At 28.4% G+C, this 26,359-nt stretch overlaps 1 protein-coding gene across 1 annotated transcript; it reads right to left on the reverse strand.

Annotated features, from left to right (window-relative positions):
- LOC128389644 (complexin-like) lies at positions 1-26,213 on the reverse strand. Its single transcript, XM_053349268.1, has 4 exons — positions 25,642-26,213; positions 23,307-23,467; positions 15,749-15,905; positions 1-2,886 (listed from the first exon to the last, which is right to left on the reverse strand). Exons 1-4 carry the CDS (start codon positions 25,694-25,696, stop codon positions 2,813-2,815), a joined length of 447 nt encoding a protein of 148 aa, XP_053205243.1. The 5' UTR covers positions 25,697-26,213; the 3' UTR covers positions 1-2,812.
- Between the last annotated feature and the right edge of the window lie 146 nt (positions 26,214-26,359).

The raw sequence follows: 26,359 nt of genomic DNA on the forward strand, positions 1-26,359 counted from the left end.
TAATAATAATAATAATAGTTGTTTTCAAGGATAATAACGATTAATATAATGTTATAATTAGAATGATTAATGAGCATAATTAATAGAAAATAAAAAAGAAACGAAAGACAAAGTAGAATTAAAATAGAACAAAAAAAAATGAGATAATAATGATAATCGGAATTAACTACGAACTTGGGTACCAACTGATTAAAAGGTTCTTAAAAAAAGGCAACGATAACATACCCAGTTGATTGTAGTTGTTACAATTAAAATTACAATTTTCGTTGATTAGATATTAGATTAATTTACTAAATGATGAAGCGAACAAGTCAAAGGATTAGGATTATCATTGTTTTCATTTACTTGATTCCTGATATTTTGCTACTTGTGGGAATTAAGGATTAAGTGCAAATTGTAATTAGAAAGAAACAATAAATTCTGTTCACTAGTTTAATCAATAATCAAATGGAAACTCAAAAGTTACGAAAACAAAAAAGTTTTTCTCAACTTAGATGTTAATCCAAATAAACTATTGAAACTATTGATCGTTTAAAGTTTGGTTGATTAGTTGATTTGTTTGTTGGATCGACTAATGGTTAATGGAAACTACCGTTAAAATGAAAAGAGATAATTAAATTGCAATGATTAAATTAAAATGTTGACACAATTCGTTGTTTGAGCTACCTGTTGAGGACTGGACTGAGTGAATATCGACCAGGCCAAATGTGAGTGTGTGAGTGAACGGAAGGGGATGATAGTAGGTTTAATATTACAGTTGATGAATAATTTAATTCTCATCATCATCATCAGCTGATAGTTAATATACATGATTTTTTTTTATAGTGAATTAAATGATAGCCCTAAGTGATTATAATGGATTGATTTTTTTTTGGATTTGAAAGAAAATGATTACAATTGGATTGAAAATTAATCGTAGTTCATATTTGCATTGCGAACTGATTATCGATTCTGCTATTTGGTTTTCGATGATTTCAAAGTTACTTTTGTAAATCTCTCATAATCTAATTGAGCATCTCTGAGATTGCACCTAATGGACTCGTTTATTTATATATTATAATGGTTCATCTGAACATCCGATATTCTTATTTATATATATATAAGGATAAAGATGAAAACAAAAATCAGCTGATTGGAAAATGAGAAACAGGATTAGCATAATCACTAAGTTGCTAATATTTGGTGATCAATGATGAGGACAAAATGCCTGGAAAGGGATTAGTAGAGACCAGAGGTATTGGATTATCTGAATGTGGAATCAGAACTTTTGTTATTTGCTATAGAAAAGGTGAATTGATGTTTCGTTGGAACTGTCTCTTTCTTTTTCTCTTTCTTTTCTTTTTCTTCTCTTTAACATTTTCGTTATTGGAAACAAAATCAATCGTCGATGTTTTTTTGTTGTTGTTGTCAATGCATAAAAACTCAATGAAGTAATCTAATTGAAAGGAAAAGGTATTAATAATAATCATGGAAAAGATTATCTTGAAAATCGTTTTTCTATCATAATAAAAGATAGGGAATCATATTGAGAATAAGAAGAAGGAAGTAAAAGAAAAGGTCACTCGAAATACGATTTTTTTTTCCAATGGAAATTACAATAAGAATGTTCTCTTATATTTAAATTCTTTTTTAGTGTTGAGCATGGAAACTAAAGAACGATAATAGTAAAATAAATAGAAATTATCATGTTCGAGATAAAAAAAAAGAAACAAATCGAAAGTAAAAGGAAGAAGATTATTATCGAGACAAGTAAATGAACGACAATTGGAATATATTGAGTTTCGTTCACAAACATTTTCCATTCTCGACCCATTGATTATCAGTTCTAAGAACTAAATTCTCAAAAGATTTCCAATTTTCTTTTTCTTCTTCATGTAAAGTTCAAGTTCTTTTGTTTTTCTCTCAATATTATTATTCTATTCAAATTCAGTTCAGTTATCGATATTTTCCAATCTCCATTTTTTCAGTTCTCATTCCATCTAAAGAAACTGAAAATGCTACAATTTGTCGCTCATTTACCGTCTCGAGTAAATTAATAGAACCAGAATCAGACAAGCTCACTATTTATAATATTTATAAAGCATATTTATATTATATAATATTTATATATTTCTTGTTTTATATACTTAATTAATCACTCAATCAGAATAATCAGGTTGGGAAGTCTATGAGATTCTGATGTTGTTTATATATAACTCTTTCAATTGGATGATAATAATCAGCATCAATCAATATAATCATCATATTTACAGATTTAAAAGCTCAATAACTTGGAAATGGAGATATAATAATGCTGAAAAACATGAGCAAAGAATAAGCATTGAAAGAAAAAACCGATGGCAATCATTTTATCATATCATCTGATTCGCTTGAGACTCGATGTGTGTTTAGTTTTCATGTACGATTTCTGATTTTTCTGAACAAAAAAAGTTCAGATAATTTCCAATCATCAATGGAAATCGTTAATTGTTGTTGTTGCTTTTAAGGGTTAGGATTATACTTCGTCGTTATCGTTATCGTTATCGTCGTTATCGTCGTTATCGTCGTCGCCGTCGCCGTCGATTTGAGATAGAGTTTGCTAATTGCGCTTACCAATTCAATCGATTGATTTGTTTTGTTTTCTTTATACAGTTGAACGTTTTACTTTTGGTGTGATAATTAATAGGCTATTGGTTTAGGTATCGAAATGGATTTAGGTTTTGTCTGGTGTTTCCGTATCCGGGTTCATTTACAGTTGTTGATGTTGCTTCGAGGCTATAATTATATACGTGACATCCTTTTCTAATGAACACAATTAAATTAATTGTACAATTTATTGGATTACACATTTTCCTTCGATGGTACTTTTCAATTCGTTTACTTGAGTTTCTATCGTTGTTTTGATTTCTATTTATAGTGAAGAAAAATATAAAAAAAAAGAGAGAGATAAAAGTTAATTGGATTAATAAATGATAATTTGAATCTCGATTCTGATAATTACAATAGTGTAACATGAGATGAAACTACAATTATTATTATTATTTTACTCTTAATTCAATATTTACTCATTAATCTACTGATATCATGGAAATGTAAACCTTTTCAAACTAATCAATTAGGAAAGACGATCATGATAATCAAATATGAAAATATTAATAGTAATTAACCCAATGAATAGTCAGTTTAACAATTTAACTTATATAAGTATAAAAATATTCATTTCAACAATTGAATATCATTTAGGTGGTGAACTATCATCATGAACATGATCATCTCCTTTTTGTCTTTTCATGGGATTGAAGAAATAGAATTTTTTTTCTTAGTCTTTCAAGAATTCAAACAATATTATCTGAAGGCAATGGAAAGTTATTGGCATTTATTATATCAAATGGAACTTTGAGAAACTATTAAGATGAATAGAGGAGACAGAAACTGTCGAGAGAAAGAAAGAAAGAGAGAGAGAGAGAGAGAGAGAGAGAGAGAGAGAGAGAGAGATAATAGAAAGTGTCAAACTCATTTGCATTCTTATAGTGTTAGTACAGGTTCTTGGAATACTCGGAGATATGGTGAATATTGCTGAGAGCTATTCATTGGCAAATAGTTTGTAGATTCATTTGTAAATATTGCAAGAGATTGAACATGAAATTAAGAAGAAGAAGAAAAAAAAATTGCCCTCAGGCTATCGACATGATAACGTCAAACGAGTTCAATTTGTGTTCTACATTTGTAACTAGTTTTATATTATAAGTATTAGAGGCAAAAATTATCATCACAGTATTGAAATAACCTAATCAATTATCATGATAATCGTTTTTAATTACAAGAGCTGATAAAAGATTGAGGTTAAAATTGATTCTTGAATCAATAAGTAACATCAAAGGTAAACTTGAAATTTGCTACTCAAACAAATTCATGAAAAGTATATATCATTTAAGATGGTTAATGATCCATGATGATTTATCATCATGACTAATTGATTTTCGAAGAGTAAAAAAAAGTTCTTGCTGTTCTTGACTTGTCTCTTGATCGAGTTCATGAGTCCAGTCTAATTGATTAAACGTAAAGATGATCATCTCTTTGTTATTTCTTTGCATAATTTGTCTCTTATCCATTGATGATAATCCCTGAGTTGAAAATATCTCATGATAAAAGTAAGAATAAGTGAAAGAGAGAGAGAGAATCAACTAAAAAAGTTCTGACTTCTTTCATGAGAATAACTTTATTATATTCGGTTAATGAAAACATTGTAAGTATAAGCACATTATTGTTTGATTGTTATTATTATTATCGATCATCTGAATCATCACAATCAACATGATCATGGAGAGAGAGAGAGCTGATCATGTTTACTCATCGTATTTTCATCACAATCAACATATTCTATTGGAAACCTTCAACCAATTTCAACATTTAACTCTCAATAATGATAATAATCTTATCAATCATTTCAGGCTGAATCATTTTCCATGAAGAAGAAGAAAACAAAAATAATGTAGCTTAACATTCAGGTAAATTTATTATCTTGACTGAAATTCAGTAACAAACTGAATCTTTTATAATCTCAACTGATCAATGGTTCTAAATGGTTAAAGGTAAATAGCTACAGTAGTTAAGCTAATCCATTAAGTCAACAGTGATTAAGTTTTCGTTGTAATAGTTACGATCTTTGGATGCACAGTTAGAACTTTTTTTCTTCTCAATGTTTATCAACATTCGAGTAGATTGATTTTTACTTTTTCATTTTAAATTTGAATGAGAAACTGATTATTATGATTCTATTACGTTTTCACACTTTCAACTAATCAAAGGTTTAAATTTTCACAAGTTAATCAGTAATTACGATCTATTATCGTTCTCGAGCTGTGATACCTAATGAATATTCATTGATCTGTAATAAAAAATTCATGATATTCAATTTTTGTCTCATAGTGTAACTGATTCCATGATCGTGATAATAAAATAGAAACAGATAAAAAAAGAGACTTTAATTATATTCCAGTTTCGAAAGAATAAAATTTACTGTTATTATTATTGAAAGATAAATTTTATCTTCTTATAATAAGATGAGAAGATGAAAAAAACACTATTCGATTCAACGATCGTTTATCGTTTTAGTAGTTTGATCATCATTTAGATGAGAATGAAAAAACAAACATGAAACTCGGACTCTCATTGAACCAATGGTCAGAATCACTGGACAGGGAATTGAGAATCTTGTTGAGATGAGTTATCAGAATAAACTTTTCGCCTCATAAACAATTTAAATTAATCACTGGCGACGAATAAAACGAAAAGTTCAACTGTTCATCCCACGAACTTTCAATTTACTCCACAATCGTAGTGCTAATTAATTGAACTTTTATTTGATCATAACGATTATGAATAACTCGAGCTATTCAATTATATCGTTTTGGATAACAATAAATGCTTTAGTTTTTACAAGAACATGTTCAGTTATCTGGAATTGAAAGTTTTTCCAAACATACAAGTCTATCAATTTTGAATTGATCGGAAAATCAATGATCATCACGATCAATATTTTTCATTGAACTTCAAATTTGTGTTGAGATACAATGTGATTAACATGAACAGAGTATAATAGTCTTGGTGTATAATATTAATAAAAGTTAAACTGGAAAGGGATTAACGAATTAGTTGTAATCTCTTGGACCTTGAAGTTGTTTTTTTTTGCTGTTTGGGAACCTCAAATTTGGCCATTATTTTGTTCAAGATTTACCTCGAAAAGCAAGCAAATATAATATAAAGGAAATAGAGTAAAAAAAGTTCCATAATACCATGGAAAAGGTTGAGGTTAACGAATTGAAGAATAAGTAGAAAATAAGAAAATGAAAAGTAAAAGTAAAAGTAAAAGGTATAAGATTGAGAATAAGAATTTAGATGTAAAGATAAATTCTATGAGTTTCTCTAGAGAATCGAGCCAAGAATTTCATGGTTATTTCATTGAGAGAATAAAATATTATCTTTGATGATTTAGAATCAAGATGAAAATGAAGATGATCAACAATCCAACCAAGTTTACACTCTTTGATTAGGAACTGTGACCCTTAAGCCAAACCATTGCCATTCCTCTGTGGGCTCTCTGAGGTTTCCCGAATTATGGTGACATGAACCACAAACAAATCTTTTTCCTTGTACAAGATTATAAATGAGAATCATTATCATCATCATGCTAACAGAATATACAGAATACCAATACGAATCTCATGGAAGCAAAAAAAAGAGGTCAAATTGGTGAGATACAATTGATCAACTTCTCTGATTTATTCAGTCGAAACTAAACAGAATTGGTGATGAAAATTACTCATGATTCAGTTTACCAAGTATTACACACAATCGAAACACTGAACAACTCAGATTGGACTGAATAATATTGTTCGATTGGAGGAGAAAAATTAGTAAACAAAAATAGAGAATAATATTTGCTTCTCATTCGACTTAATTAGAGAGGATTTATTACTCGAATTAATTAGTTTCTATTGATTAAAACTTAGAGCTCAAATTTACATATTTCATTCATTTAATTACTTTGTAAGTCCGAGAGAGAGAGAGAGAGAGAGAGAGAAAGTTTGATCATGAGAATTGAAAGTTAATAGTAAATAATTGAAGTTCCTAAAGATTTCATGAGACAAGTTATATACATCTAAATAGTAAAGGAGAGTGAATGAATATTTGAAAAGTTCTGAGAGAATGAATGAAAAAAGAAAGTAATTAGTGTGATTCTGAGCAATTATTGAATGATTAGCTGAATGTTAACTCATGTTGGACAAGAGCAATCAAAATTAATCTTTTAATCCGATTTATTTAAGCATTTTAACACTAACTGAACAATCAAATAACATTCATAAGATTAACAGTTCTTGTCATTTAGCTAATGAATACTCAGATGTATCAACTGTAATCAACTTTAATCAATTGTTTGCATGATATTAATACAAATGACTTTCTCTTGCCCTTCAAGTTGATTGTTTCAACATTTAGAAAATAATTTACTTCAATTAAATTCACTATAATTTTACCATAATTTACTATCAATTGTTAACCTGGATGTTGATAGAATCTGATGAGCATGAGAAAATCTTATTAAAAGAATAGTTAATTGAATCGAAATCATCTAATTTCAGATAATTCATTTTCCAATCATGATAACTAAGTGGAAGTTTCTGAAAGTAATTTTTTTCTCTATTCTCCCTCCTTTAAGTATCTAAATCTCCTTCTGAATTGAATATGAAACTTGATAAAAAATCTTCATCACTCAAAGATTACTACTCGAATCATGTATTCTTATCTGGTCAACCCTGTAAACTTGAAAAGTTTAAAAGGAAAGTGGAGTTTAAGCTTAATAGTATGAGAGAAAAAAAAATCAATAAGATGACGCTGATATTTTCATGATTCTGTTAACATTTTATCCTGAAACAATTTTCATCCTCTTTGCTGAATCTTTTCTGTTCCTTTCACCATGATCATGATCATCATCATTATCATCTTAGGTTCTGAACAAGAGAATGAACAAATAGAAAAAAAAGAAATGGGTCAAGAAGCTTAAACAAGAGCAACATTTCAACTAATGTCTTAAGATGTTAAATAACATTGAAAGAATCGAAATTACTGCAAAACTTATATATTAGTTTCGAGAAATGAAACTATTATCATCATCGTATTAATAACTCCATAATTGGATATTATCAACATCATTGGTTAATAGTGAGCATCAAGTTATCGATTCAAATTCATTCAGACGATTTACCGATCTTCTCAAACTCAACTAAATTAAAGTACAATGATGTGGCCTGGATGCGAAAAAATTGCCAATCAATTTGTTTCAAACTCGAAACACATTAATGTACATGCATATACAAATCGCTTCCATTTCATCGTCTCTGATTGGAGAATCATCATGCTGAATATCATGAATTTTCCGTGTTCTCTCTCGGTTTTCTTCATCTCTACCTGTTTATCAATTGACACAAAATGATGAGGACGATAATGGAAGATAAAAGTTTTGGTTCGTCATCTTTAAAATGTCATGAAAAACGGAAGTACAAGGAAACCAAGGATTGAAAATGTCTCTTCAATCCTTAATAAAATAAGACAAATTGTTTCTCAAGATGGATTAGCTTTTGTTTTTCTTGACAGCGATAGATTGATATTCACCATTATTGACAGTCCAAAGTAAATAAATATAATAAGAAAAAATTGCTCAAAAATATACATAATATCATTTACATAACGGTACATATATTTTACATTTAAGTAGAGAGAGAGAGAGAGAGAGAGATAAGATGAGATGAGAATACAGGAAATGAAGAAAAATGATCATCAGCCGTAGGGATAAGTGATGAAGGAAATTTTGGTGAAATGATGTTGAGAATGTGAAAGGGAAACATGATGATTGTTTTGATGATGGTGATGAAAACTCTGAAGATTCTTTATTTTAACTGAAGAATCACCTTAAGATTTTGGAGGCGAATAAAGTAAATCCATCAGATTGATGTTCAACAAAAGGTAAAAAAAGGGAAGAGAACTGAACGTGAGACTAATTCTGATTTCACTTGAAAGTATATTAAATACCGTTGAAGAAGATGAAGATGAAGATGAAGCAAAACACCAACAACTTTTTCTTCTTCTTTCTACCTTTTCAATATATGGATAAAGAAGGTAAAGAAAAAGGTAAACAGCTAAAAGCTTTATGAATGGAGTGAAAAAGGAACCACAAAAAACGGTCTTTCATCATCGAATATTTTTTCTTCCTTCTTCTTGTTCATACCTTTGCCTCAGAGTTTTATCCAAGGTGAAAAGCTTTTTTTTTGCAAGTCAATTGAATCACATTAAGTGATCTTCTCATGTCCTTGTCATTTTCAATGTTCTATTTTTTTTCATTATTGTGACCTAGAAAAAAAGACCAACCAATGTAGTATCATGATCGATGCTCTTTTTCACTGTTTTCTCCAGCATTTATCATCCACCTTTCGTTTTCTATTGAACAATTTAGCTAATTATTCACTTGATTCATTATTCTTATTCATGTACATACATAAAGTTCTGAAGGTTCGAGTAGTTTATTGTTCAATTGGAAGAGTTTAAAAAGACTATCATGTAACTCGATTTAAATGGTAGTAGATTGTGAGAATGCTCACTAAAAGAATATTATATAATATATAATAAGAAATTCGATAGTTGAAATTGATCACTCAACTTTTTTTTTCTCTCTTCGTTTTTCTATAAATTTTCATGATAAAGAAGAAAAATTTTCTTCAAGGTTATTATCAATTTGCTATCGAATTTACAAACTATTCATGTTCGTAATTTTGCTCAAACCTTTTTTCTTAAATTCGCAATTAAGTTTTACTCTCTTTTTCGCTTAATTCTCATCATCGTCATCAGCTTCTTTTCTTTTCTCTATCAATTTACTTTTAATTCAATTCTCTTGCGATTAATCAGTCTCTTGATTCTATTTCTATGTTCTAACGGTTTCATGATTTCGATTTTAAAACATTTTAGATATTCGATAGAAAAGTAAACCTCTTTAGTTAATGTAATTTGTTTATTTCGTTGTGTTGTTAACGAGAATCAATAGATTAATGAACATGATAAATAAAGAGGAAAATAAAAGTTTCGAACTTGTTATCACCTATGAACACAATTTAAAGATGATCAAGAGATTATATCGTAGAACCTGAAATAGAATCAAGTTTTATCAGTCAATGGATTTTGTCTCGAATTGAATGAACCAAAACGAAATAATCTAAACACGGAATAAGCTAAAAATTAGTTTTTCCATGGAAGAAAAAAAGTAAACTTGTCAAGTATTCGGATAAACTGAATCAATCAGAATTCACACCCTGAGTACATACGAAAATCTGAAACAATTTACTCTCTTTTTTTTCACTATTTCGTCTCCCGAATCAGATCAAAATTGACTCTCATGAGAATCGCTTGAAATCACATCAATTTCAACTACTGGAAGAGAGAAAGAGATGAAAAAAACTTAAATAAAATTTCATTATTCAGGTAATTTCATGTTGAAACAATCTCAGGATCGTTACTGGATTTGAACATCTCTGTCATCTTAGATTGATTATCTAATGTAGGCCATTGATTAAATGAACAACACTCAGGGACAAGTTTCATTATAATACATTTGCCTTCAAGTATTAGATTGATTCCTTTTCATATTCATCCCTTCATGATGTTATATATCTTATATCCCATGGTAGTTGTGAAACTGACTGAAGAAAAAAAATATCGGAAGGCAATTACCTTGACATGAGAGCGAGAGACAAAGAGTAGAGATTACAAGTCGAGGTTTAAATTATCATTTCCAGTGAATATCATATCAGATGAATTGAGTAATTATCAGAATTTTGCAAAATAAATATAAGAGATAATCGATAAGAGTAAAGTAATTAACTGAACACGATTGAGTTGATAATCGATCTTAATGTTACCATTAGATTTACATGAAGATAATTTAATAATTAATCAACTGTAGGTGAGAATAGAGATAAATAAATAAATTGAAATGTAAATTGATTTAAGTTAATGAATCAAGAAATTAGATGCGATTAATTTTATCAACTTTTCTCTCGATACAAATTGTAACAAATTCAACCAATTAAAGTTAATGTGAAACTTTGCAAAGGTAAATTTCAGGTAAATTGTTGGCTAATTGTAATGATACTTTTTCCTCATTCTTTCATTGTTTCTTAGACAATTAATTTATCCTTGATTCTCTGAAAATCATACTAAGTACAATTTAATCTTCGAAGCTTCGAAAATTTAGTTCTAATAGACCAAAGCGCATGTCTTATTAGATAATTTTTCTCTTTCCCAATGTAATTTGAATCATCGATTTGATTCAGTTGAACATTATCATTATTATTATTCCTTACGAACAGAATAGAACAAAAAAAAAACAAATAATAATCTCAATCTACTGGATTAAATTTGTTTTCCAATCTTTGGGATACTCATATTAATGTCCCATAAATATAATAATTATTAAGCTTTTGATAGGATTTGATAATCATAATAATATGATCCAAGTCCATTGTTGATTATTATCATGATTATTTTGTTGATTAAAGTGCTTGTATTCAGTTACATGATTGTTCAAGTTGATTACATGATATCTACATATATCTCTGAGTGTCCGGATGAATTAATGTATTAGCTTATTATTACCTTGAGTTATTTTAATACACTTTTAATACACATAATTTACTGATAATCTTTTACTTTTCATCGTTTGATGCTCAATTTTTTTTTCTCGAGGAATCATTAGTAGATAGATTAGATAACCGAGAAAGAATAGTAAAAAAAAACGATAACAAGGTTCGTGACAGTTGATTAGTCAACATGGGAATAGAACCTTTCGTTTTTTATTCAATTAATTACGACTTATCATTATTATCACCAATCTATTTTCTGAATATATGTACATGACTCTCTCTCTGTCTTTTTGGAACGATTCATATTTATTAGCTTAACTTTTTCATATTTCATGGAAAAATAAAAGAGATATAAACTTGTTGTTTGGTTGACATGAGTATCTTTGTGTGAGAATTCATGATTCCCATGAATTTAAAACTGAAAACGATGATTATTGATGAGAATTTCTGTTCCTGTCAGATTATTTTTACCTTTTCTCTCTTTGTTGTAAAGCAAAAAGTATTATATCCATTTCGTTTTATTAAAAGTAAAAGTCTTTCTATCATTTATCTATTTGATAAATAATCTAAATGACAACATTGTTAGTACATCAATGAAAATGTCATAAACTTTTTTAATCACATCAATTGAAATTAACGCAACATTTATCACCATTAGAATCTAAATCCTTATTCCAAATCATTTTATCGTCATTCTTTTACTATTATTGTATTCATTGAATCGTATTCAATACAATCTTATTAAGAGCATTTATCTTACGACTAATCTAACGGTTGTTTACGTTTCTCTCCTTAATGATTATGCAAATAATGTTAATGATGAAGATGAAGATGAAGATAAGAATGATAGAGAATTAGTTTCTCTCTCTTTCTTATTGTTTCCATTATAATTTAGAGTCAAACTGTTTACACTTTAGTATCTTATTAAAGGGATTTGTTTATTTTCGTTGAATTTTTAATACATTATCCAAATGAGATCTAATTAAGAAGGAGAATATTCTGATTCTATTTTGATTGTTAACAGTTAACAGACAAATATAATTAGTTAATTTATTATATGCACCAATTGAGAATCACTTAATTGTTTATATGTATATTTATTGTAGTAGGTTGATAGTATTACAGTATTGTTATTAGTGTTCTCATAATTACCTGATCACATCTCGTAAAGCCTATTGGGATTGAAAGCTAAAACCAAGAGATGTAAAGTTTAACCTGATAATTGATTGTTAAGATGAATATGTTATATGAGATAAAATTGATTAATCAATACTATTACAATATATTAGAAATTAATGTTGATTATTGGTGTTTCAAGGTAAAAATGAGTATTACCAAGAAATCAGAATGAAACCATATTATTATTATCTGAATCAATTTACATTCGATGATTATTATTACACATTTTGATTATCGAATATTAATAATAATAAGACATAATCATCTCGGTGAAAAACAAGAGAAAATAATCAATGAATTCTGGGCAATTGGTAAGAGAAATGAGATCGATTCAAGTAATGAGCTGGAAAGATTTTAAGAAGACAAGATGATAATAAGGAACAAGAAGATAAGGAGATTTGATCACATGTTGTTATCTTCCAAAATGATGATCATGATGATGATAAAATGCATGATAAACTATGTAACTATTACGTAGTATCTCAGAATTTTGTTGAAAGAATAGTTATTTTTTTTCTTCTTCTTCTTCTTGATAATATAAGCAGAATAGCAACAGAAAAAGATAAGCACAGAGGCTCTTTCAAGGTTATTCCAGTTCTTTTTCCTCCTGAAATATTGTTCAGTTGTCTTCCATGTAGCGCAGTTCAATTGGATCGATAAATCTTTTTATCCAGCAACATTTTCACTGTCTTTTTTGCCTTTTCTCTGTCATCATCATCATCATCATCATCATGAAAGACATTTCGTCCTCCTTTCTCTCTCTCTCCATCCTTATTTTTATGATTTTTTGCTCTTCTTTTTTATATTTGACACGATAAACTCTTATCATGAATTTTACCTCCTTCACAAAGATTAACCAAAGAATCAAACTTAACATCCAACACAATTTAATCACCAATGAGTATTAAATCGAGCAACAATTCAGTTAATGACCAAGTTTCAAATTTTCTCATTCACGTTGACAGTTAAGTGACTTCTTATCATGATGATGATGATGCTGATGATTATTGAGCTTGTTTGCTTTTCTTAGCATCGTCATCTTTTTAATCTACATGAGTATTCAACTTTATTCATTTTTCCTCTATTCAAATCCTTTACCATGTAACTTATACATCTCTTGAAAAGATGATGATGATTAACAAATCTCATGTATCATTGTTGAATTGTTGAGCTTTTAATTGTAAATTCACTTATCAATTTATACCACAATTCAATTGAATTATTTTGTAAACACACATGATCAGCTCGTTATATTATTTACGAATCAATTATATCGATACTTGGCTATTGTAGGAGAGATAAAAATGAGAGAATGGTGAAAAAAAAGGTCAGAACCAGAATAATGTATCAAATGTCCTCAATGATATCGAATTTTTCAACAATAAGTTCTGTCGAGTGTAAGAAGAAAATGTTTCCAGTTGGAAAGATTAATATGGTTGAGGGAGAAAAGTTGATTTCCTATGATGGAATGAGCAAAATATTGATATTACTTTTAATGGTTTTAGAATTGTCATCAACTGATTAACTGATTATTATAAATTCCATTTGGAAAATGTCAACCAATTGTTCTGATTAAATTGGTTCGATAATCAAATCAGAGTGATTAGTCACTTGATTGTTTTTCGCCATCTTCTTTTCCCTCTGTAAATAAACTCAATCGATAATAATAAACCTGAATGTTCATGATAACAATGAATTGTCTCAATGTGTTAATGTCACTTTCTTTTTTTTTCTGTTCCTGTTCCCAATTCTCATGAGGATATCATTTTGAACATGATAAGAGAGGAGGTCCTTTGATTACTATTTAATAGCATTTCAAGTGTAATCAACTTTTAATCAAGTTACATAGCATTTAATTCAGAACTCCGGTGTTTACACACACACACATACATACACACTATTCAGGGGAAAAAGTTCATTCTCATGAATTTCATTTCCATTTAATCAATTTAATAATAACAAGGAAAACTTGACTTTTTATTAACACATTTATCATCTGTAAATTGTAATGTTTTTAATGGATATATCCTCAAGTCACCATGATAATCATGAGTAAACATGATAATGTTTTCATCGTTGCCTCGAATGATGAGATTTTGTCTCTGAAAAAATTAATGATAGAGAAACGATAACACGCAATCAAAGTTTATCTCCTTGTATTTGCCCTTAGGTGATACAAAAACTGAACGAAAATGAATATTATCATTATTATTATTAAAGGAGAGGAAAAGAAAAAGTCTAATTATCTTTAAAGGTTTAATTTGTTTTAATCAATTCCATTGAAACAATGTAATTGCAATTCTCAAGAAAATGATTTTTCTATCAACACAAATTCTGTGGTTCAAATGGATAAGATTTATGGTCAACTATCAACTGAATACATTGTTTACCACCATAGAGAATTGTAATTAGGCCGAGAGAGAATTAAATTGCTCATCGTTTGTTATTGTCTATTTACCTGTTTTAAGATAAATTGGACCAGTTAAATACCTTCAGCTTTTCGGACTTTATACTGACCATCAATTGAATGGTCATTTACAGTTATCAAACTTTTTCTTTTCTTGGGAAAATAAGAAAAATATTATTTTCCTTCTCATCTAATGAGCTTATTATCTGTTTTATTATCATTCCCTGATATTTACCATTTCTTACAATTCAGTTTGTATTCTGTTCATTAAATTTAATTGCTTCTTACTCGAGGCTCTTTGATGTTAGTTAATCTTCAATCTTGTAGTGATAGAGTAACAATAATGTAATTATTTCTGTTGTTTTTTTTACAGTCTTATTCATCTTTTCATGTAATATATTCATTCACAGAGGATGAATGGAAAATTTCAACTTCCAAATAGAGAAAAGATCAATTAATTTGCTAGTAATTAATGTTTCTCAGTGACATCAATAGATTGAATAAATGTTCAGTCAAATGAGAAACATGAAAATCACAACTCAACTCATGATAAGATTGAATAAATTATAATTCCCATGAAAAGTTCAGCTTCAATCTAATCAACTGATATTCATAAATTTTCATCATGAAAACCAAAAGTAGGAAAAGTTAATCAATAACAGTCAACAATTATAAACACATTCACATTTGTATTATCAAAATTGGCAAGGAAAAAAGTTTGAATAACTAAATCCATTCAACTAAATTAATCTAATTGCTGTGATTAAGGTTTAAATTAGTGAAGAAAGTTATTAAATGATTGTTGACTTAATTGATAATATGTACATTGTATTAATGTTAATGATGATCAATTGATGAGTTGAGTAAATATTGAATTATCGTTGGACAAATTGGAATAGAAAAGTTGATTGTTGTGTAAACAATTAATCGAGTTGAATATATATATGATGAACACTTATTAATATGATTATGATTAATTAGTCACATTACTTACTAGTGAATTCATCTTGTTCAGCAGCAGCGGCTTCGGCGGCGATTTCCTCAGGGGTTTTCTTGGCTCTATTCAGTCCACCGTCGGTAGAACCAACCATCAGAGCTTCTTGTTGTTTTCTCATCTCTTCCTCTTTCTCCTCTTTCTTTTTAATTCCATACTGGAGGTGAAGAAAATGAGAGAAGACAGAAAATTGAATCAGAATCAGAAACAGAATAACGATAATATTATGATAAATAAATTTCGCCGCCTCTTCAATCCAATGAATAATGAAAACGTTCCCATTGAGTAAAAGTATCTTTCCTATTATTTAATATTAAACTCTGAACGTTAATTTTATCGTTAATGTTTCCTTGTTAACACATAACCGTAACACTGGTTATTACCTTTTACCTTGACAGATAATTGATAACTATTTACCTTTAGTTTACTTTCACGATTAGAGACTTGATGAGAACAATAGTTTTAACCAAACACTCATCTTATTAATAATTTACGTCCAACTGAACATTTATCACTTCACGATCAGGGAAAATCTCATACATACAGAGGCGATTTAAAGTTACGATAATAAAGGTATTCAAGTTCCCATTTGGAATATTATATTTACGATAAAAATGAATATATAAATTTTCAATTTTTCTTGGCAGAAAATGAGAAAGAGATAGAGAGAAAGAGAGAGAGAGAGAGAAAATTAAACTCTGTTTATCGAAAAGTTCACCATGAAATTCAGTGTTGAATTTGAAGGGGGAAGGTGAGTGAGAATTGTGGTAATATAAAAAGTTCATCACATTGAACATAATTCAATTTCATTTAATGACAAAATTTCTTGAAGCTTTGATTCAGTTATTTGATTTCTTGTTCCTTTCAGACAAAAATCAGATTCTTCAGCTTAACAAGTTGTGAAAGAAATCACATTTAAGAAAATTTCATTCTTTCTTATGATTGTTCAGTCGAACTTGTTTACTGAACAATGTTCATGTCACTTTTATCCATGAAATTAGATTTGTCTTCATAGATGAAAGATTTTTCAATCTCACGAGTTTCTCATTATAATAGTTTCAGAGTTTTTTTGTTTCTTTTACATCACAATTTTCATGATGATCAAATCTCTCAATCCACATGAATATTATTACTGATAATTGATTATCTTCATCAAGAGTTCTAAGTGATTCCTTAGTAATTAACTCACTTCGATGAGTCTTTAGATCAATTGAAACCAGAGAAATTGCCGATTGAACGAATATAAAAATATTTCCATATATCGATAAGTTTTTCTTTCGAATTTCATATATTCTGAAACCAATCGAATTCTAAATTTTTTGAACAATCAGTTTAAAAGAACAAGTTAATCAAATGAGTAGAGATAAAGTCATCATTCCAATTTTGATCTATCGTTGGAATAATCGAAAACTGATTCATTCTTTTATTCTTATTATATAACATGAATTCAGATTCTTGAAGAGATTTCAACTCTTTTTTTTGCTTATTCTTTTTCATTCTGGTTACTTTTCGACTATTTCAAGTGACTCTTATACTTGTTATCGTTGTTAATATTGATCATCATCATGGTGGATACAATTATGTACAGAGTCGAGTATCATTTTACCAACTTAAGGCTACCCTAATTTTGTAATAGTCAAAAGAATTGATATTCAAGTCATTTGTAAACTAATGGTTACAATTAAATTTCCATGGTATGATAATAATTAATTTCACCGAGTACATTTTCATATTAATGAAAATTGAATTATCATTGAACAAGACAAAGTATCAATAAACATTGTAACCAAACAGATAGATTTCAATTGAAACTCTCGAAACAAGCAATCAATGAATTGACATTATTTACTTAGCCATCAAATTGAAGCCTCAGGGTAAATAAACTGAATTTGATTAATAAATCAATAGAGAAATTTATTATTTTGATGGAAAATAAGTTCAAATAAATCTAAATGTTAATGAGTTTTAACAATTTAAATGGATAAATATTCTAATTCCGATTCTATCAATTGGAATCGGAATAACTTTAAATTGAATAATCTTGACGAAAAAAGTTTCCCTTTGATAATAAACAAGCAAAAATGAGATAACGATGAGTAACTTTGAACATTTAGAACGATTTTTTCAGGTTCGAAATAGTTAAAAAGTTGTAGTTTGAGTTTCGAGCCATGAAACTGAGCAATCAATCATCAACCGAAAGGATCAAATTAACGATAATCTTTAAAATCTTATGGATATTTTTCTTCCCTCCTCCTGATCATTGGTTAGGAAAAAAGTTCAATTTGAAAAAATAGTCACGAAAGTTTTATTATATATTGAGTTCGAGATGAAGAAGCTCAAAGTTATCATATAAATAATCAATTTCTTGGTATAAAATGAAGGATAAAAAGTTGATGAATGAAAAAAAAGCGGAAGAGATAATCAAATGAGAAACAATTAGTTGATTAGCAAACAACATTACAGCTCATTCACTATCAAAGTTACCAGCACTTTTATATTGTTACACTAATAACATGTTACATATATTTTTGCATATTCTGTGATTACCATGATCATGATGATATAATTATAATGAATTAGGAAACAAGATACATGATTAGATGAATATAAGAAAAAGTTTGAAAAGAAATTTGAAAAAAAAGAGTTGATCAAAATGAGGAAAAAAATTACAATAAAATCATTTAAAATGATTGATACATTATCATGACCATGGTGACAGTTGATAAATTGTTATAAGATGATAATGAGAAATTTGAGATTCACTGATCGTATCTTAATATCATATGAATAATAATTTATTGAGATTAATAGTAAATCTGATGAGTTTGTTTGAGAGCGAAAGGATTGAGAAAAATTCAACAAACTTATCCACAAATTAAACAATCAAATCGATGGTGAAAATTAAAATTCTCATTATCAATAGTGAACAGTATTCACTTTATATATAAGGATAATCCTCATGGTGATGGAAATTAGCTTAATTGTTTGAAGCTTAAGAGAAAATGATAATGATGATAATTAAGGTTTCATCGATTGAGTAGATCAAGATAATGGCCTTTCTCGTTATTACCATCGTTCCCTGATAATTACAATGAATGACATCAATATCGATTTTGATTATGTTCATAAATTAACTTGATTATTATAGAATCGTAATAAAAATATAACTATTATTATTATATTTTTGGGTTATTATTATTTTCCATGAGGTTGAAATCACCACCCAATGATTTTGGTGATTGGGTTTACTTTTATTCTGACCAATCGTTTGTATGTCTAATCATTATTATCTTTAAGCATCTTTATCCTCATCATTATTTTGTATGATGATGATGAGAATGATGATAAAAATGATAACCATTTACGTCCATGGTGAATGTTGTTATACTAATGTTGAAAATCTGATGAAATTGTTGATTTCCTTAGCTAATCAATGGTAAAGAAACTGGAATAATTCTGTCAGTTCTCAAGTAAACATTTCCCTCTTCATATTTACACTAGAAAAGCTTTTTGATTGGTCAGCATTTCCAGATGACCTTCTTAATGTATATTTATATATTATATCGAGAAGAGAAAATATTAGTTGATATACTTTGAAATGCTACGAATTGAGAATCCATTGAAAGATGTTAATCAACAACATTATTATTATCGAATACATAGTTTTGGTTGATAATCAAGTAAAATACTAAAAGGATGATGACATAGAAAGTTAATCATTATTAATTCACTACTCGTTGGTTCATGGTGACATTTACATGGAATTGGCAAAAAGGTGAGCCTTCATAAAGAGGATAATATTAACTTGAAGTAATCAAGTTGATGGTAAAAATTTTAAGAATCAATTTTTCCTCTCTCTCTCTCTCTCTCTCTCCCTCAATACCTTGATTGTTAGTTCAACTCAATTGAGTTAATCATTTGGTATCTACGTTGAAAAAGATGACGATAATAATAATGATAACTTGGCAATATGAGCTAAACAGACTGAAACTAATGATCATCATATTTTGTTTCTCTCTCTCTCTCTCAATGAATTTAAGGTCATCGAGAGAAAAAAAGTTCCATTGAAACAAAAATATTTCTGTTTTTTGGAATTTTTCAGAATTTTGGAACAATGTTCAATCCAAATGTTGATTATCGATTTGATTTGAAAATGAAAACATTGTCATCCAATGTTTTTGTCTATTTGTCAACAGAATTGATTCACTTGGAAAGTCATTAGTTTATCATCATGAAGATGATTATATTTATGGTAAATTGAAAGTTCTGGAGGAGAAAAAATTTCTCAACGAAAACTGTTGGGAGTTTTTTTTTATTTCTCCTTCTCCGTGTTTCTATTAATACTTTTAAGGCAAAATTCTGGAGAAACTTTTTGTTTTTCCTACGATATTATTATGATAATAAACGAGAATGAGAATTTTTTTCCTTCCTTTTCTTTGCTTCATGATAATATCATGAGTCTTGGAATGAAACAATGAATAGATTTTGAAATGAAGTTTGATTTCAATGTTGAATGAAAAGACATTAAATTAAATAGTTAAACTGATTTACATATATGAAGATGAAACAATGAAACAGTTTTTTTTGTTCATCGTTAGATATTGATGATAATGTTAATGATGATTATCAGAGTAATTCTGATAATGAATGTGAGAAAGTTATCATGACGGAAAGTGAGAAACATCAGGAATTAATGGTTTTCTTTTACAACTCGATATTGATTATGTTAATCCATTGGCGAGAACATTTCTAACCATCTGATCAATGGTCAACGAAAATTGTTCAGGGGAAAATAATCTAACATGATCATCGCCAATTTATAGTGATAAAAATTCACATGAATATCACTTATTCTTACAGGGTGACACTCGAAATGTTTGGTTTTATAGGATTAGTTTCATTTGGAATCAGAAATGAAATTAATACTTTCGAACTGTATTTCTACACTTATGTACATTGGGATGTTTCTGTTTATTATCAATTCGTTTTCAGGTTGATTTATTTCAAGAGAGAGAGAGAGAGAGAGAGAGAGAGAGATTCTGATGTAATGTCATCAGAGTTTTTCTGGAAGAGATCAATAGATTTGTATTACATGAGATTTTTCAATTTCATGTAATTTTCCTCTTCTTTTCATGGCGAAAGAATCAGATTGAAGATAAATTCATTGTAGGAATTAATTGACATAACATTAAGCTCTATTTGCTAATCTGTCTCTCAATGGAAGACAAAAAATCATTTTAATTGAATGAGATAATGAAAGTATAACATGTCTTAGTTTCTTTCCTATTAGCAAAGTAGATTACAAGTGAAAAGAAGCTCATTCTCATGGTGATTTGATACCTTTTTATCAAGTTTTACCTTTTATATGAACAGTATATATGAATAACATACCCTGAGGGTACAACAATTCATACAGAATTCTGACATTAGTTATACTCTTATCATTATCACACAGATAATACATGAGAGTATCGCTCATATATCACCAATAAAACTGAAAAGGACAATGATATCCACGGTTATATATTTATTATCACCATGATTATCAATTAATCATTAAATTTGGAGACAATAAAATTTCATATCTTTATCGTAAAACTATTGATCCATCAACGATTAGTTTGATTTTCAAGGTTCTAATACCTTCGTGTCTCTAAACCATTTTCATTGATTCCTTGACAGTTTGAATTAACATTATCCTTAGTTGATCACATTTCTCCACACATACATAGAATGATATTATTTATCGTTGTTTGGACTTTTACCTTGACAATTATCTCAATAATAATAATGATAATTCATGTTAAGGCTTAATTAAAGTCCAGGGTATCGATTGATTGTCATTATGTTTCATTGTAACAACAATTTTGATCCGATGGAAAAACTCAATTCATATAATGTGAAATAATAAATTTGATAACATGAAAGTACAATGTTGTTGTTTTGTTATTATCGTTTTCTCAGAGATGATCTGGAGGAAAAACTTTCAAATACCTTGAAGAAAGTTTGATGAAAATTTAAACTGGACCATCGATCGTGAGTAACATAACATGATATTATTATTATCACAAGAAGGATGAAGATAATCAGATTATGAGTAAAGAAGCAATAAAATGAAATAAAACAAAGTTGACATGATTGATTGGATGGAAACAATATCTCCCAATAGGAAAAAAAGTATATAAGGAAAAGGACCAAAAGAATAACCAATTCTGATAATCATCTTTGGAATTATTCGAGTTTTAAAGTGAACTGATTTTTTTTTGTATGAATTCCAACAGAACTTTTCAACAATTTCAATTGTATACATTTCAATAGAGAACATTTTGTCTGATCGATAGTTAATATTGTGAATTATATACAGGGAAACTTCCAGTTCCACATGAAGAAATATGGAAATATATACATCAAGTATTCACACCAAAATTGATCTAAATAAGATCTGAACAAAACTCTCAACTAAATGTTTATCTTATTCCATTAGTGAAAAGCTGAACTCATGGTGAAACTCTCAGAACTTTTTCTTCTTCTTGTTTTCAATAGGTCATATTTGATGAACGAATTATGAAAAAAAACACTTTTTCGAAAAAAAAAGTTTTCGTTCTTCTAATCGTATATTTCATATTAATGGTTCTCCTTGAGCTCGATCAACATGATTGAGTCAAATGTAGCCGAATATGAAATACCCTGTAGAAGAAGAGGAAGAATTTTATTCACAATTGAACCTTTCACCATCGATTCTGCCTCATATCTCATTCCCTCGAATCATAAATCAAATAGTACAGAAAAAAAAGTATCAAGAGAACATTTTTTCTTTTATTGTTTCTCTCTCTCTCTCTCTCTTGCCATTTTCTACTACGAAAGAGATGATAATATATTTAGAACGTTCGAACGATCTAAATCTATCTGATATTCTATGTACTTCATGAAGAGAAGATGATGGAGATAATAATCATAACCATATTCTAATATGATGGAGAAAAAATTTATTCAGCAAAAATGAATTTCCAGTTAATCAAATTGAGATAAAGTCCATTCATCAGATAAATATATTCACTTTTTTTTCACTATTATTATTATTCTGTTGATGAATATCACCTACAAACTATTTACTTAGACAGTTTTATTACAATAGAAAATGTTAGAATATTATTTTATGAATATTATAATAAATAGATAACAAGAGGAAGAGGAATCAAGAATTGAAAGATAATAAGACTAACAAGAAGAAAGTGAAAGGAATCATGGAGAATCATGAAAAGATGAGGATAAACTACCGAGTAGAATGTTATGTTTACCGAAATGCGAATTTAATATTTTCTTTTTACTTTTTTCGGCAAATTGATAGTTGACATGTATTAGAAAATTGGAGAACAATTTTTTTCATATTCTTTTCGACGAAAAATAAAGTTACCCAATTTAGTTATCAAGTTGATTTTTCTCTTTCTTTTTCATCTGTCAGTTCATTAAATTATCTTTTACTCGTTGGAAAATGGAAACGGAAATAGAATTGATGAGGGAGAAAAGATGAGAAGATGATTTATCGAAATCGAATTACCTTTCCTCTGACTCCTTGGCGCATCTTCTCTCTCTCTTCTTCCATTTTTCGATGTTTTTCTCGACGTCTCTCCTCAGCTTCTCGAAGTGCTTCCAATCGTTCCCTTTCCAATTCTTCCAGTTTCTCTTTTTCCTCAGCACTATCTCCACCACCGCCGATGTCTGATGAGCAAAGAGAAGCAAAATTAATCCTCTAATTAATCAAATTAAATTGGAACAAATAATTAAAACTGATCACAGGACATCCTTTTTTGGGGGGTTTCAAGTTTCCAGCAAAAAAAATCCTACATGATAATAGTTACAATGAATGAACATTTATCATGAAAATGTTCAACTTTGATAATAAATGTTTAATTTGCTAATTTATTATCAATGTTATTTTCTGTTGACATAACGAATTGAGTTTCAAATGAAATAATCAAATTGTTAGTTTACTTTACAATATTTATCTTATCAAGTTAATGTTTTAAAATGAATTATCAACACAATTTATTAATATCAACATGATTTATATATAAATCAAGTGATTTATATATAATAGTTTTAATGATTTATATTTATAATGATAAACAAAAAGTAACGGAACTTATCATGAGTTTTAGGATTGAAGATGTCAATGATTATCAAATGAATAGACAAACACCTAACTAATAATATAAATTGAGAAAGTTAAAGTTTAATTGTAAATATTATAAGAAAATAGTTTAATCAAGATGAACAGTTTTTAATTGTTGATACCAATTCTTTTCTTAATATTAATAGTTTTCCTCTCAGTGATTAATGATTTAAAGCTTACTATCGACAGACTGATTGTTATCTTGAAACTTATTCTCAATCATCATCATGTCATCAATTTTATAGGCTCAATACTATTTCTTAATTCCACTTATCATGAAAATTTCACATCATTATCATCTGAATGTAATGTTAAAATTGATAGAAGGATAAAGTTATGATGCTTTTATATTGAAGCTTAACTACTCATCTTTAGGATTTTATCATGAGAATATATTTAAGTGAAAAAAAAAGTTAACAATATGAAATCAATATTCTTGTGGTTGTGATGTTTGAATATTATCATGAAAATGGCTTAAAATTATTCTTATTATGTGAAGATTATGTGACATAAATGATATTCGGGTTCTGGAAAAATATTAGAAGGAAAAAAAAATCAGAATCAATTTTAATCGTTCAAATCTGATGATATAAAAAAAAAGAGATTCAAATTTGGGCGTTTTCTTGAAAATTGTTCATTGGAAAAACTCAGTTGCTGTTTTTTTTCCTATTTTCCCTGAATCTCTTCAAGAACATTTCTCTCGTTCTTTTTCATCTCAAGAGAAAAGCTCATCAGGACAATTAAATGATCTAATTGTTCAACTAAGCTTGATGATAATAATGAAAGTCTATTCACCATGATAGATACTCTTTTTTACTTCATGATATAATAGGAAACGAATGATAAAAAAAAGTTAATGAAACATTAATTCAATAATAGCTGAAGAAGTGTCAAAAAGACATTGTTGACTGTGATAATAATCACAATCAATTAACTGTATTTGGTAAATCCTAACGATTGGATTAGTATAACTTGATGAAAATCCTTCAGGAACCAATTAAGGTCAAGGAAATTTAAGATAATATTAATTGTGATCATTTTAATTGGTTAATTGTCTGTTAATTGTTTCCAATTTTTTTTTCCAAAGTGTTGATTGTTGTAATAGATGAGCTAATGTATTACTTATATGATTTTGATTTACCACAATTACTATTAGATGAAAGGTAAAAAACGAGGAAATCTCATCAATTAATTGTTAAGGTGATGGACGATTTTAGTTTTTCCATGATAAATGATTAGTTAATCCAATTAAATATTGATAAATAATTGTTTTCTCTTGATCATTTAATCATGTTAACTGTAATTCCTTTTTTCTAATCTTAATTATTGAAACTGATAAATGAAACAATGACAAGTTGTCATGACGATCATTAAACATTAGCAACAACAACAACAACAACAACAATTTAATCATTAATTTAGCTGAATAAATGAAAGTGAAAACGAAAAAAAAGTTAATCATAATTAATCAGCAATCAATTAGATTGTCGATTCCCAGACAAATTAACCATTTCCATGTTTGTATGTGTACAGATAATTAATTAATCAACAACGACAAACCATAAGCTTAAATTGTTGTGATAAAATTTGCGGTTTTTTTTCTCAACAATTAAACTGATTGTTACTTTTAAAGATTCAAACTAAAGGTGACAATCCAATCAACATTGATTGTCGACTCTCTGATTGTGATTATTTAATCATTTGAATTGTTTGTATTTACCTTTAACAGCGGATAGTTGGTTACCAACCATTTGTTTTGCTATGAAGGCTGCCATTAGTATCTAATTAAGATTAAATCAAATTGTTGTGATGATTAAAATACAATTTATCACAATAAACAATTAAATCAATGAGAAGGTTGGACGTCACTAGTAATATGTACGTTGAGATGCTCGAAAGGGTCGTAACGATAATTTCGTTTGCTTATTGATTACGAAGAAAGAGAAATGTAAATATGATCACAAATTCACTTCACAATTAAGTTTAATTTTGTTTCGTTTGTTTTTTTTTTAGAAAAAAGAAACAACAATAATGAAGAAAACTGAATGAATATATTTTTCCAAAGTGATAATGGTTACGTTGAGTGGAGTAAATGGTAACGGTCAATCTAATTAATGCTTGGAAATTATGATGACACAATGATGATGAAGAGAAAAAACAGTTTTTTCTCTTGGTCTCTCTCTCTCACACTCACTCACTCTCACTGTCTCTCTGAAGAAGATGATGAAGGAACACAAACGGTTTGATTACAGTTTGGAGAAGAAGAGAATCTAAATCAAAACAAATCAATTCTCACTAAACTGGAACCAGTTTATCGATCCAATTTAACCCAACATAAGAAGTAACTCGACGAACAATTGTGCGAATGCTCAACTTTTTCTCATCTTAACATGCGTATTCTAAGTGTTATCTTTTCGCTTTCCAAATTCTCAGTTTGT

This window comes from Panonychus citri, unplaced genomic scaffold (genome assembly GCF_014898815.1).
Source record: "Panonychus citri isolate SS breed McGregor unplaced genomic scaffold, ASM1489881v1 Contig00109, whole genome shotgun sequence".
NCBI lineage: Eukaryota > Metazoa > Arthropoda > Arachnida > Trombidiformes > Tetranychidae > Panonychus > Panonychus citri.

What these genes read in the sequence shown, in the direction of transcription:
- LOC128389644 (XM_053349268.1), bottom strand. Translation starts at nt 25,696, where the DNA reads ATGGCAGCCTTCATAGCAAAACAAATGGTTGGTAACCAACTATCCGCT. An exon ending in CCAACTATCCGCTGTTAAAG is followed by an intron (nt 23,468 to 25,641) that starts GTAAATACAAAC and finishes TTTGCTCATCAG; the next exon opens with ACATCGGCGGTGGTGGAGAT. An exon ending in TGAACAAGATGAATTCACTA is followed by an intron (nt 2,887 to 15,748) that starts GTAAGTAATGTG and finishes CACTATAAATAG; the next exon opens with AAATCAAAACAACGATAGAA.